Source organism: Hydra vulgaris, chromosome 11, assembly GCF_038396675.1.
Source record: "Hydra vulgaris chromosome 11, alternate assembly HydraT2T_AEP".
NCBI lineage: Eukaryota > Metazoa > Cnidaria > Hydrozoa > Anthoathecata > Hydridae > Hydra > Hydra vulgaris.
Window position 1 is genome coordinate 7887153 of NC_088930.1, and position 13260 is coordinate 7900412.

A 13260-nucleotide genomic window follows, 5' to 3' on the forward strand; every position below is an offset into this window, starting at 1 on the left:
TAAAAAAGTATTTAATGTAAGCGGTCGTCCATATATTACGTCATGTAATTTTCGACCGAATAGTTGCCGAATACCGAATAGTAAAAAAAGTAGCCGAATGGGCTATATATATTCGTAACATTTCAAGTCGTTCTATTAGAACTACAAGCCCACCATTACGCAATTATCATTTTACAGTTGCCTAAGTTATTTTTGAAGGGTTTTGAGTTAATAGTTGAAATGTTTATAATGCAGAGTCTTTATTACATGACAAATTACTTATACTTTAAACCAATCAAAAAATTATTTATTTATTTGTTTATTGAGATGTAAAAGAAAAAATAGGTAATTTCATTTTTCTCAAAGCATGAAAAAATGAAAAGACGATTTGAAATGATTGTGACGATTACCCAAAGCGATCCCAACCATCAGTACATTAGAAAATCGCTCAGTATTCAAAAATTCGATAATTTTTCTAGTTCCAACAGCGCACTTAATAAAATACACTTAGCTTGAAGAAATGTTGACCTATAATGCTTAAACAACGCGACATTGAGAGAAACACATCACACTAATTCTGTACAACCGATTTTTTATTGACTACAAGTACTTGACGAAATAGATTGTTAAATACTGAGGAAATTTTTTTTTGTTTTTTTGTTATTCACCTCCTCAAGACAGAGAAGATCACTACAGATGAGGAGGATTGAACTCGGAACCTCTCTCTTATGAAACGAGCGCTTTACCACTACACCACTACCGCAATAGAAAAAGCACTATTGTTACACAGCAATACACTGGCTAAAGATGTTGGAGCAACACTAGTTGAGCTTTTATTTGGGAAGGCTTTAGAAAGGAATGGCGTTAATTAGCAGAAATATTCACGTAAGAGCTACAATAAAGAGATATTATAGTTTATTAAAGTTTCAAAAACCCCAATACCATCTTCCGCTAACCGTAGAATCTTGTATATAGATTTTAAATCAGCATGCTAACCTGTCTGCAAAATAAAAAAACACAGGAAAAATTATTGAAACCATACAGCATCAAAAATATTGAGTAAAATACTTGGGAGCCGTAAACACACAATGCGAAGCTGAAGATTTTTACAAGAAATATTCCCAATTAATCCCAAATCCCAGTTTTCAAAAGCATTAATGATGCGTAAAAAATACATTTTTTTCACTTATTTTACAATCAAAGAGGAAAACAAAAATCATTTTTAAATTTGTGATTATAATTCTTCATTCACATGTCGACCCCACTATTCTAAAAAAAAACCCACTATTCTAAAAAAAACCCCACTATTCTAAAAAAAACTAAACATCAAATATTACTAAGATGTTTGACCTGTTTAAAATTAAGTAAGGAAATATTTAGCAACAGCATTAACGTACTTTTACTGCTAAAGAAAATTAACATTTTAATTATCTAACATTCACGTGCTTACAAGTAATTAAGTTTTTTTGTATTGTTATGATAAAACTAAAGTGAGAAAAGGGGCTGGTGACGTAACTTCAATGTTATAAGATTTTAATTTTGTAACTCTTAGGCAAAGGTACTCAATCTGTACCAGTGACGAATCCAGTAATGTTTTGTGGGGGGAGGGGGATGTTGAAACATTTGTATACAGTTTGTACATTTCTACAGTTATTTTGAGACTCATGTGCTGGCCAAAATAAAAACTATACATTAAGAGAATAATTCCAAATTAATCTCAAATCCCAGTTTTGAATAACATTAATGATGCGTAAAAATAACACATTCGTTTTATGGATTTTCTTTTTCATGGAAAAAAAAGAAGGCTTGATTTCAAAAATATTACGTTTCCAGAACGTGAACATTCTTATATGGAATGTGATAAAGATACGGAATTAATTAATTTCAAAATACCTGTGTGTTCTATTAGATTTATTTAAAACATTCAAAAATGCTCGTTAAGGACCCTCTCCATTTTATGCTGTAGAATTGACGCAAGTTATGGTAAAAAATCAAACTGATATTAAGACATTTTTATGAGAACAATTGTCCAATCTTGACTTCTCATTGTGAAACTTGTTTTGGAGAAGACTCAAGTGACATTATATTTCATTGTGGTTCATGGAATAGATTATTGTTACAAACAAACATTAAAAAATAATAGAATGAATGTTATAAAAAGTAACATCCCTATTCTTTATTATTCAAAATTTTGCATCTCCATAGCGAAGTACAGAGACCAACAAGTATGAAAAATTTTAACATCTAATGTTGAGTTTTACAATTCACTGCCTTACAACCAAGAGCTTGACGACATATTTCATGAAAAATAGACGTCTTTTTTCCATGTTTGTCTTATAATTTTAATTATTTATTTTAATTTTAATTTTTAAATATTTTGATTTTTCAATTTCATCTAGTATTTCTTGAAAGAATCCTAAAAGTTAATTTGTTTTTTTATACTTTGCCTTTAACCTAAAACAATTTATAAAATTAATAGTCACATTACATTGTAATGTAGATATTAAAATGAAAATTGAGATTAAATATAAACATTAATTTCTTGTTACATTTAAAGCCTCTTTATTATTAAAAAAGGCTCATTGTCAGGGCCGGTTTAAAAAGAAGAACCAAAAGACAAATTTTTCTCAGGTTCCGAGTATGTTAGGGGCCCCATTTAAGATTGAAGGAATTTATTTTTTAGTAAAGTTAACGTTCCGCAGAAAATTTTTAATGAAATGGTACTTTTCGTGAGAAAAAGACCTCAAAAATCAACTATTACCTTAGGCCCATCCAGCCTTGGAACGGTCTTCCAATAAATATCTGTTTGTACATACAGTTTTGTGACATCTGTATGCGCAAAATTTGCAAAAATTGCACTTTATTGTCAAAAAATAAAAATTATTTGTAATTCATACTAGCAAGACTCTTTTGAGGTTGGAATCATTTTATAAGGTCGAAGTTATTTGATAAAATAAGCTTCTGCTTGATTTTATTTATAGGCTAATATAAAAAAATGTTAATTTTTTAATTAATTTAAAAAGTAATAAAGTTGTTATAACGAGAAAGAAAACATTCAAAAAATACTTCACTTAAAAAAGAGTCTATAATAAAAATGATTGCACGGAAACTAGAAATATAACTTTAACTATAAATAAAATGGTTACTTTTAAAAAACATTTTGAAAATTTACACTTTTTTCTTAAAGATAAAAGGTTATATAGATTTAAATGTTTAATATTGAGTAAAATGAAAAAATTGACCCCGTCGTTTCTTCCCTTGAAGGATTCAAATAGCATCAAAAATACCGTAAAAATAAAATTGGTAGCACGAAAATAAAATGTAAATTTTCGGTATGAAAACATGTTTCATTTAGTGGTTGCGACATAATTATATAAATATTAGACTAAAAAATCAGTTTATTTGCTGAGTTACGAGTTGTTGAAGTAAATTAAATACTAAAAAATTTAAACATTAATGCAAACAAAGTTTCTAAAGGAACTTTAATTTTTTAATTTAAATTTAAATTTTAATATTCTTATATTCTTTTGATTGTCAAAATATTTTTAAACCGCATTAGTTGTAATAATATATATATATATATATATATATATATATATATATATATATATATATATATATATATATATATATATATATATATATATATATATATATATATATATATATAATATACATATTATATAACTGTATATTTAATTTAAAATATCGCGACGTTAGAATTATCCTCCACTTTTTTAAGTTTTGAGATTTAACAATTTAAAAATAAAAATTTTAGAAGACGGAATACAAAAACAACTTAAAAGTAGGGACAACAAGTTTTAAGTAAAAGAACAACTTTTTTACTTAAACTTTTAATACAGTACAAAAACAATTTCTGAGGTACATAAAGCTATCAATTAGTCAGTTTTTTTAAAAATGGAGATAGAAAAATTTAATTCTAACGTCGCGATATTTAAAAAAAGTAGATCTCATAAAACTTAGTATATCAAGTAATGTATGATTTAAAAGACAACTCAAAATTAATTAAACTTGACTCGACAAGAGTGTTCCTACAAAAAATAACTATTTTTAAATGTAGGTTTATTTTTATGGGTTTGCAAAAAAATTGGTGAGTAAAATTAGATGAAGATCAGTTGTTTTTCCACGTATGTTTAAAACATTACATACATTAGGCTCATATATATTAAGAAATTTTATTTCAATAAAATATAGTTTTGAATGAGAGAAGTTATTCGCAAAATTAGTTAAACGAATTGGATTTTACTAAAGGTAATTTAAATACAGAACTGTGTATTGAAATTTTTGTTTTAACGTAGTACGGCTGAATTCACTTTTACTAGACAAAATTTATAACTAATTTAATATTAGGGCTATATTCACTAAAATTAGCACGAGTACTAATATGATGTCTGCGCTTTTATGAAGGCAATATTTTTTGATTTTGTTGGTATGGATACCTTTATTTTGCTCAACAACAATCTATTTTTGATATTTGGAGATATTTTACGAGTGCTATATCCACTAATTTTGACATTAGTACCAATATAAAATCACGCTTTTTATAAAAGTGATAACTTTTTTATTTAGTTGCTATGGATACTTATATTGATTAGTTACCAGAAAATTTCCTTAGTTACAAAGAGATAAATTGGTTTTTGAATAAACTTTATCGGATATGTGACCCACCTATTTTGAATAGCAATTAAGTATTTAGGTAAATAATCTTTTGGCAATAATAAAAATCAAAAAATTAGTGCAAGAAAACATTGTCAATTTTAAATTACATCAAAAGTTTATAGAGCAATAATATCATTTAAAGATTATTTAAGTAGTTGTAAAACATCTGAGCGAAATGTTTTATGATCTTGCTTACTACTTTCTTGTTTCTTTTTTATATGCAATGTGCAAAGTTATTCCAAAAAATTTAAATTATCCATGGAGAATGGAAAGATCATATTTGAATTCTCTGTGAGTATAATCTATATTAACGATATTGAGATATTCATATTTTTAGACAGATACCACACACTGAACAGCATTGGTAAGAGTTAGTTTTTCCCGATAATATTGCTTGAACCTTCCCATCAATTATTGTAAGTTCAATAATACAATTCACTTCGATAGAAGATCCGCAAACCTCTAATAAAATCATACCCAAACTTTATCACTTTTTATGTACCAATCTTCTTAAATTAAAGATTTCTTGAATTCCGTTTTGTATGCAAATTTTATGGGTCTACAATATGCTTTGGATGACAACTTTTTATTTCTCCAAATAGGCACCTTTTTGTTGCTGCTTTTAAATCCAATCAAATCCAATGGAACTAGACAAGTAATAAATAATGATTCTTCACGTTTTAAATCTCTGTTCATGTCAGGTTCTGATAAAGCTTGTTTATAAATGCTTTAGCCAGTAATACCATCAAAACCAGCCGTACACGCAAGTGTCATTGTTTTTATTGCTTTGTCGTTTAATATCAAGTGCCTCAGCATAGGTTCCTGAACTGTAAAGATCTTTTGCATGTTTGCAAGTATGAATTATTAAATTTTTTAAAGGAACCGAAGCTGAATGTCCTCCACTGTTATATTTGCAGGAAAACATTTTAGTTTTGCATCCCTAACATCATTCTAAACGGTGTAGATGTTATACTCTTTTTCTAAGGTTCCATTTCTAATCAATTGATAGGAAGCTTTTGTCAGATTGGTATCAATTATTAAAGCCAGTGCTTCTTCTGCTGAATATTTACTTGCTTTATTTGTATTTGGAATATTTAAAACGTTCTTGGCAGCAACAACATTTGATTCATCCATTAATTTCTTACTAGAAGCAAAAAATAATTCATTGGATGAATGAGATTTAACTAAGCCAGATACACGCCATTTTTTAGGTTTTAGAACTATTATCAAATGTAACTAGTTTACGACCACGTCTACTTTCAGTTGGTTCATTGTCTTTTTTTCTAACAATTAAATATTCATTAAGCAAATTAACAAACTTCTTTTCAAAATTTTTGACAGTATAGTTTGCAGATTTCCACTTTTTTTTTACAAGTAAACAAATCGTTAAACAGCATGCCTAAAATCAACGTCTTTAAATTCAAAGTTGTGGCTGAATAAATTTTAATATATCTTCAGTAATATTTTGTTTTGAAATACCAAGATTGTTTTTTGGAGGAATTTATGAATGTCTTATGAAAGTTTAATACCATTTCTAAATATTTCTTATAACAAATATTTTGTATTTAAAAGTTCAATATTATAGCATATATGCCGCGTGGACTAGTAATTCTTGTTAGTAATTAAGTTACTATAAGCGTTAGTAATTAAAGTTGAAGGTAATTACATTTCTAGTGCTAGCAATTAAAATGATGAAAAACTACCAAAAATATGTTGTTGCTATCCTAAGAAAGGTATTCATAGCAACCCAAAAAAATTTACCTCATGAGAAGTGTAAATCTTATTTTAATAAACACGCCCAATATTGTGTACTTAGCGCAAATAATTAAAAAATTTTAATCTGTGATTTTCAAAAATATATATACTATAAATACAAACTCATTTTTTTCTCTTTTTTCATGATATTTAACCTTTACCGAGCTATTATTTGATGGTAAACCTTATTAACTATCTTATTTAGTTATCAAACTAAACATTTAAGCGAAACAAAAAAATGAAAAAGTATCTCCTCGGCCAGCTCAATAACTACTTGATGGTAGCAGCCCATCATAAGTTATTTTGTCAGCAAAAACGAATCATGGTTGATTACCTTATATCAGACGGCTTGAAAAAAAAAGGCTGATGCCACTCTATGGTTTTACATAGTTTAATGGTGAAATCAAAAAACAAACTTGAAAACCTCCTTAGTGTTTAACTTTTAAGTTAAATTTAGTCCTAAATTTTTCCACTAGGATTACGATAAATTATACTTGAATTACGATAAGTTATACAAACAAACTGCTAGTTTATATGAGTGTTTGTACAAATTTTACAACCATAAGTTTAAATTTTAAATTAAAAGTAAAAAAGTAGTAGTAAATTAAAGGTTGATGAAGCTAAAACAATGTTAACTATAACAAACCTTATTTTCAAAAGTTTTTTTTTTCCTAACTTCCAGTGCATATAATGTACTAAATGTAACCACCAAAGAGAACAAAGCAAAAACAAGCAAGCCATATACGCATTTACTTTTGTGTTTTTGAGATTCACTTTTATTAAACGGTATTTTGATCGTAGTACATACCTCTGGTAGAGTTTTAGAACATCCATTTATTGTACTCCATGGGATACTGTTCTCAAATTTTTCTTTATCAATATGAAATCCATTTGGATAACGTTTTTCTGTTTCATTTGCTTCATTAATGACTACATTTGTAGGCATAGTTTTATTGGAATGATAAATAAGGCCTAAAATTAAAAATAAAAACTAACAAAACAATAAACAGATAGAAATGAATAGTTTTATTACTTCGCTACAAAGTAAACTAATGAAAAACAAAATGTCAAAAAATCCTCTAACCACAGAAATCTTCATTTAAAAATTCTTGTTCCACAATATCAAATTAATTCGCTTAAACCTTATTTATTTCAATAATTTGTTACTGATTGTTTATATATTTACTAGTTACTAATTTATATGTTAATTCATCGTCACAATTAATACTGTAAATCAATCTACCAGTTTTAGACATGCTAAAACACTTTTAAAAACAACAACTTGATTTATGAAACATTTTTGGTTGTGAATATGCGTTTATTATTTAATTATTAGTAAATTAGTTTTAAGGATATTTAAAATAGTTTAAGCTATTTTGGTTTTATAAACAGTCTTAAACATTTTGGCATATATTTTTTTCTTTGTTTGATTGGTTAAAATTCCAACAATAAAATATAATCTTGTTTATGTCAGCTTTTTGATTAATTGTAAATAAATTTGAACTTATTTTATTTTATATACTATACTAGGATTAATATTGATTAATCCCAATGCATTTACAAGCCAAGTACCATACTAAAATCAAAATGCGGATTTCAGGTACTAATACTTCGTGCATTTTAAGTAAAAGCAAGTTGAGTTTTTTTCAAACATATTGCCATTTGATTAAGTCCGTGTAAACGTAGGTAGTAGTTTCGACCATAAATAAATTATTTTGTCTAATCTTTGCAAAGAAAACACAAAGAATTCATCTTAGAGAAATATGAATTTCAAAAGATTCAAATAATTAATAATTTTTGAATTTCACTTTTAAGGCTGATTTACACTGCAAATGAAAAATTAAAACATAAAGTTAGCCAATAAAATTGTTCAAGTGTAATGAGGTGTATAAAAAATCAGTTTTAAAGAACTTTTCCTTTAAAATAGCTTCATTAAGCGCTATGTTCCAGGAACTATGAGGCTGTTATTAATTCTATAGGAAATATTTGACTTTTAGTAATAGGGCAATTAAAGATAACAACATTTTTTATACAACATAAAAATGGTATTTACGTAATAGTATTTAACATTATCAACTAATATTTTATTTATAATAAATTGTTGTAGACCAAACAAGATACTAATTTTGGACCAAAGTGCGAAAATATTGTTTAAAATGTTTTGACGAATGTATAAAGAAAATTTTCTTTTCAGAAACGTGATAAAAATTTACATTAACAATAATGTTTATCTTAGTAACGCTTTTGCTACCATAAACACATCTATTGTTTGTAATATGTTGAATTAACTTCAATAAATTGCTTATTGTTTGAAAGGTATATGAGTTTGAGCTTATTTTAAAAAACCAGTCTTTACATATATAAGCACTAATAAAAAATTTATCTTTCAAATGGATTAGATAATATCATCAATAGACCTGTAAACTTGATTCATAGTTCTTTAGTCAAACTCAAGAAAATGTGTTTTAAAAACAAAAGTGCTTTTATGAAAATAATAAATTTTAATTTTTCATTGCAAGAATAGTTTACAGTTCATTAAAACATTATTGTTCAAGTAGTAAAACCTCTGAGAATAACTTTGGAAACCAATAATGCCAGACCAAATTAGGATATCTGAGATCATTAGACTCAATGTCATTGGTTAGAAAGCTCTTAGCGTTCATTAAAAAAAATCAAAACTCTACTTGTGCAAGTTGCAAAGGTTGTTCAACTATTTAATACATTTTCTTCTCAAAATAAAAATCCCGTATATTTTCCCATTATGAAATTGCACAAGGTCTTTAGAAATACCAAAAGCTATCTGTTTAATAATCTTTCTTAAACACAGCAACTCCTTTTTAAAAAAAGGGATTGACAAAAAAAAAAAAATAATAAACAAATGTAGATCTTTTAAAACATATTCGGTTTCTAAAAGGATTATTTGAAAACAACAAAACTATATGTGAATGAAGTGGGCACACTGTTTTATTAAAAACTTTATGGATTATATGCATATATGCAGTCAGATAGACTTACTTTAAGAGCTGAATTTCTGCTGAATAAATTCTGTACTTTTGATTTTGCTTAAAATAGTTTGTGCTGTTATCAAAAATATTTTCCTATCTGAAAATCAAAAGTGAAAATTAGACTGAAATGCATGACATAAACTCTGGAAAAAAATAAAAAAAGTTTGGAAATTCTAAGTTTTTGAGTTAGCAAGCATCAAAATCATCAAATCAAAATTTCATTAAACTTCATTAACAAGTAGTTATAATTATAAGGAAATCGATAGAAAATTTTTAGGAATGGTTTTTAAAAATTGTTTTAGATAAAAAGTGCTGTAAGAAATCCTAAAATTATAATTATATTTAAAACTAGGGTTGGAATGCAAGAAGCGAACTTGAGTCAAGTTCGACTTGAACTTTACATTGTAACCAATAGCGGCAGAGTATTTTTTGAGGGGAAAACCCATACTCTATCGCTATTGGTTACAATGTAAAGTTCAAGTCGAACTTGACTCAAGTTCGCTTCTTGCATTCCACCAAAGATCTCAAAAAATTTATTTCCGCGTTACAAAAAAAACAAACCTTCTTATAATAATCAATCATTAAAAAAAAAATCATTTTTTTCATTTATATCATTCTTACTCAAACATTGCCTAGGAAAGTGCTAAACACACTAAACTAAAAAAAGTTTCATAGTAAATAAAAACATTTTTGCAGGGTAATGTTTGGGGCAAGCAAAAATACATATTACGAAGTTCTCTTGCGAAAGCTTTGAAAGTAAGTTACTTTGCAATTAAGATTGCGTAAACTACGTATTGGAAAATTTAAGGCTGAATCAAAACGGCATTTAATTAAGATAGACTTTGATATATTAGATTTCAAATATTTTTTATGAAATTGATTTAAAAGGTTCAAATTAAATAATTAACATTTAAAGCTATCATTACATGTCTTCAACTTTTATTACTAAATTTTATTTGTTTATAAAGTACTGAAGGATATTATCCAGCTAGCACAGATAAGACATGTACCAGAAAAAATCTGCGCGTGTTCTGAAGTGGTGTTTACGGAAACCGTGCATCATTTTAAATAGCTAATTGTTTTAAAATGTCATTGTATTAGTGTTATTCAAAAATTTAAACAACTCTGTTATTTAAACAATTAGTTTTAATAAAATGTCATCAAATCAAGATAAGAAGCGAGAAAAAATTTTGCATTTTCTTGTTGAAAATCCTGGTGTATCAAAAAAACAATTTCTAAAGAGTAGCAGGTTTCTTTGAGAACAGTGCAGAGCCTTCTGAAACGATTTCAGGTCACTGGTACAATCAAAAGGAAATTAGGAAGTGGAAGAAAAAAATGTTTTGTTAGACAATATCTTGGAAAAAAGTGAAAGATGCCTTAGACAGAAAACCGGAGATTTCTGTCCGAACTTTAGCGAATAAATTCAAAACAAGTGTTTCCTTTATACAAAGAGTGAAGAGAAATTGTGGTTGTAAATCTTACAATAAGAAAAAAAGTTCCTCGTCACAAAGAAAAGGAAAAAAAATGTCGTAATTCGTTGTTCAAAGCTGCTCTATGAAAAATTACGTGCCAAAAAATCTTGTTTGATTATTGACGATGAAACTTATTGTGCTGCATATTTCCGATCTCTTCCAGGACACCAATAATACTCAGCAATTAATCGCAAGAAACTGAATTCCAATTATAAATGCATTGGAATGCAAAAATTTGCTAAAAAATTCTTAGTTTGGCAAGCAATTTGTAAATGTGGTGAAAGAAGCTCTTGTTTTGTGAATACGAGAACAATAAACACCAAAGTATACATAAAAGAATGCCTCAAGATACGTCTTTTGCCGTTTTTAAGAACACACACGAGTAACCCGTTATTTTGGCCCGATTTAGCATCATGCCACTACTCTGGGACAATTTTAAAATGGCTTAGAGAACATATAGTAGATTTCGTTGAAAAATACTGCAATCCACCAAATTGTCCCGAACTACGTCCTATCTAAAGATATTGGACTCTTGTCGAAATAAAACTAAGATTTAATGTAAAAGAAGCCAGAAACATTAAATATTTCAAAAATAAATGGACTAGAGCTACCAAGAAAGTCCAACCGAAAACCGTGCAAAAACTGATGTTGAGTGTAAAACGCAAAGTGCGTGCGTTCTCACGTACAAAACTTTACAAACTTTCTTAAGTGAAATTTAAGAATATTAATATATGTACTTTCAAAATATATATAACTTTCAATAACGAAATACAATAGTTAAAAAAATATCCTTTAAAATGTCCGCCCAGATTTTTTTTAGTACATGTCTTATGTTGTAAAAACGTTAGAACAATGTTGCCTGTTGCATTGGCCCAACATTGACCGCTAACTTTGTTTTTATATCACTTTAGTTACTTATGCAACGTCGCCGACTACCAATAAACAACGTTGCCTCAACGTTGTATTTTAAGTCGGCTTTGTGTAATATTTTACGCTGATTCAACGTTGTATTTTAGGTTGATTCAATTTTATATTTCGCGTTTGCATAACGTTATACTTAACTTAACTTGGAATTAAATTTATTTGTTTTATGTTTTATATTTTAGTATATACCTATACCTATATATATATATATATATATATATATATATATATATATATATATATATATATATATATATATATATATATATATATATATATATATATATATATATATATGTATGTATATATACACCAGTATTCTCCTTTCGGAACACTCTGACGAGGTCACTAGGCTGAGAAAAGAGATGTTGGAAGAATAATAGATGTTAAAGCAAAAGTCAGAAATTAGAGAGAATTAGAACGACAGAGTAGGAAAAAGCACACAGACCTCTTATTTAAGAACACATAGCTAAGAAATCCTCTACGCCTACTTTTACTTAATATTTCTAATATGATTAATGTTACATCTAATCAAACAGGCATTATTAATGTTTTACTTGTGGCTTTATATTTCGTTATATAAAAAATAAAAAAATATATTACCAAAATATATTTCCATAATCAACTGAAATATTTGAACGAAAAATAATGCTTATAAATTATGCAAATGTATAATTGCAAACGTTAATCCACTGTGTAAAATCCAACGTTGTTCCAATGTATATGGATCAACGTTGATTCAATGTATTTAATCCAACGAAAATCTATACACATTGGAATTACATTACGTTATAAATATTGGATCAACGTTGATCAATATAGATTGAATCAACGTTTATCCTTATATATTGGATCAACACACAGTGGAGTATTTCAAGGTAAAAGTCGATCAAAAGTCGATAACAAGAATTTTTTTAAAGTATACTATTAACTATACATCATAAAAGCTTTTTAAAGGCAACAACATCATTAAACAAAAATTTTTGTGTTGTCCCTTCCTTTTCCAGGTATAACATAAGTTAAAACTCGGACTTCGTGTGAGCTCTTTGTATTTGTTTTTTACGCTTCCATTCAAACACAACTCTTTTATGTATTATTTATGCTTGTATGCTGTAAAACCTTTAATAAATCACGATGAACGTTGACTTAATAAAGTGAAATTTTTGTTAGTATATATTCGAGACTAAAAATGTTAGGTTTTTTTTTGTAAATACTATATTCAAAATTGTTTTCGTATATGGATTAAGCCGAATTAAGCTAAGATTTTTTATGTAACTTCAAACATTAGTTATTCTAGTTAACATTTTTGAAGCAAAAAGTTCCACATAAATCGACAAAAACATTGTTTTTTGAATAAAAATTTATTTCTTTTTTTTTTCAGAATCCCAACCAATGATGAAAAGGACTTGAAAAGGACTCTACGATGTTAAGAAACAATGCCCAAA

The 13260-nt window shown here is 27.3% G+C and overlaps 1 protein-coding gene across 6 annotated transcripts in view; it reads right to left on the reverse strand.

Annotated features, from left to right (window-relative positions):
* Positions 1–13260, reverse strand: part of LOC100199022 (beta-lactamase-like protein 4) — a 102790-nt gene that overhangs the window by 62521 nt on the left and 27009 nt on the right. For 5 of the 6 annotated variants that reach the window (XM_065809968.1, XM_065809965.1, XM_065809970.1 and 2 more), the window contains exon 2: positions 7061–7386. In XM_065809968.1, coding sequence (XP_065666040.1) covers positions 7061–7386 — 326 coding nt within the window. Of the gene's footprint in view, positions 1–7060; positions 7387–7498; positions 7600–13260 lie in introns of those variants that run through there. The other variant, XM_065809969.1, reaches the window with a different exon arrangement.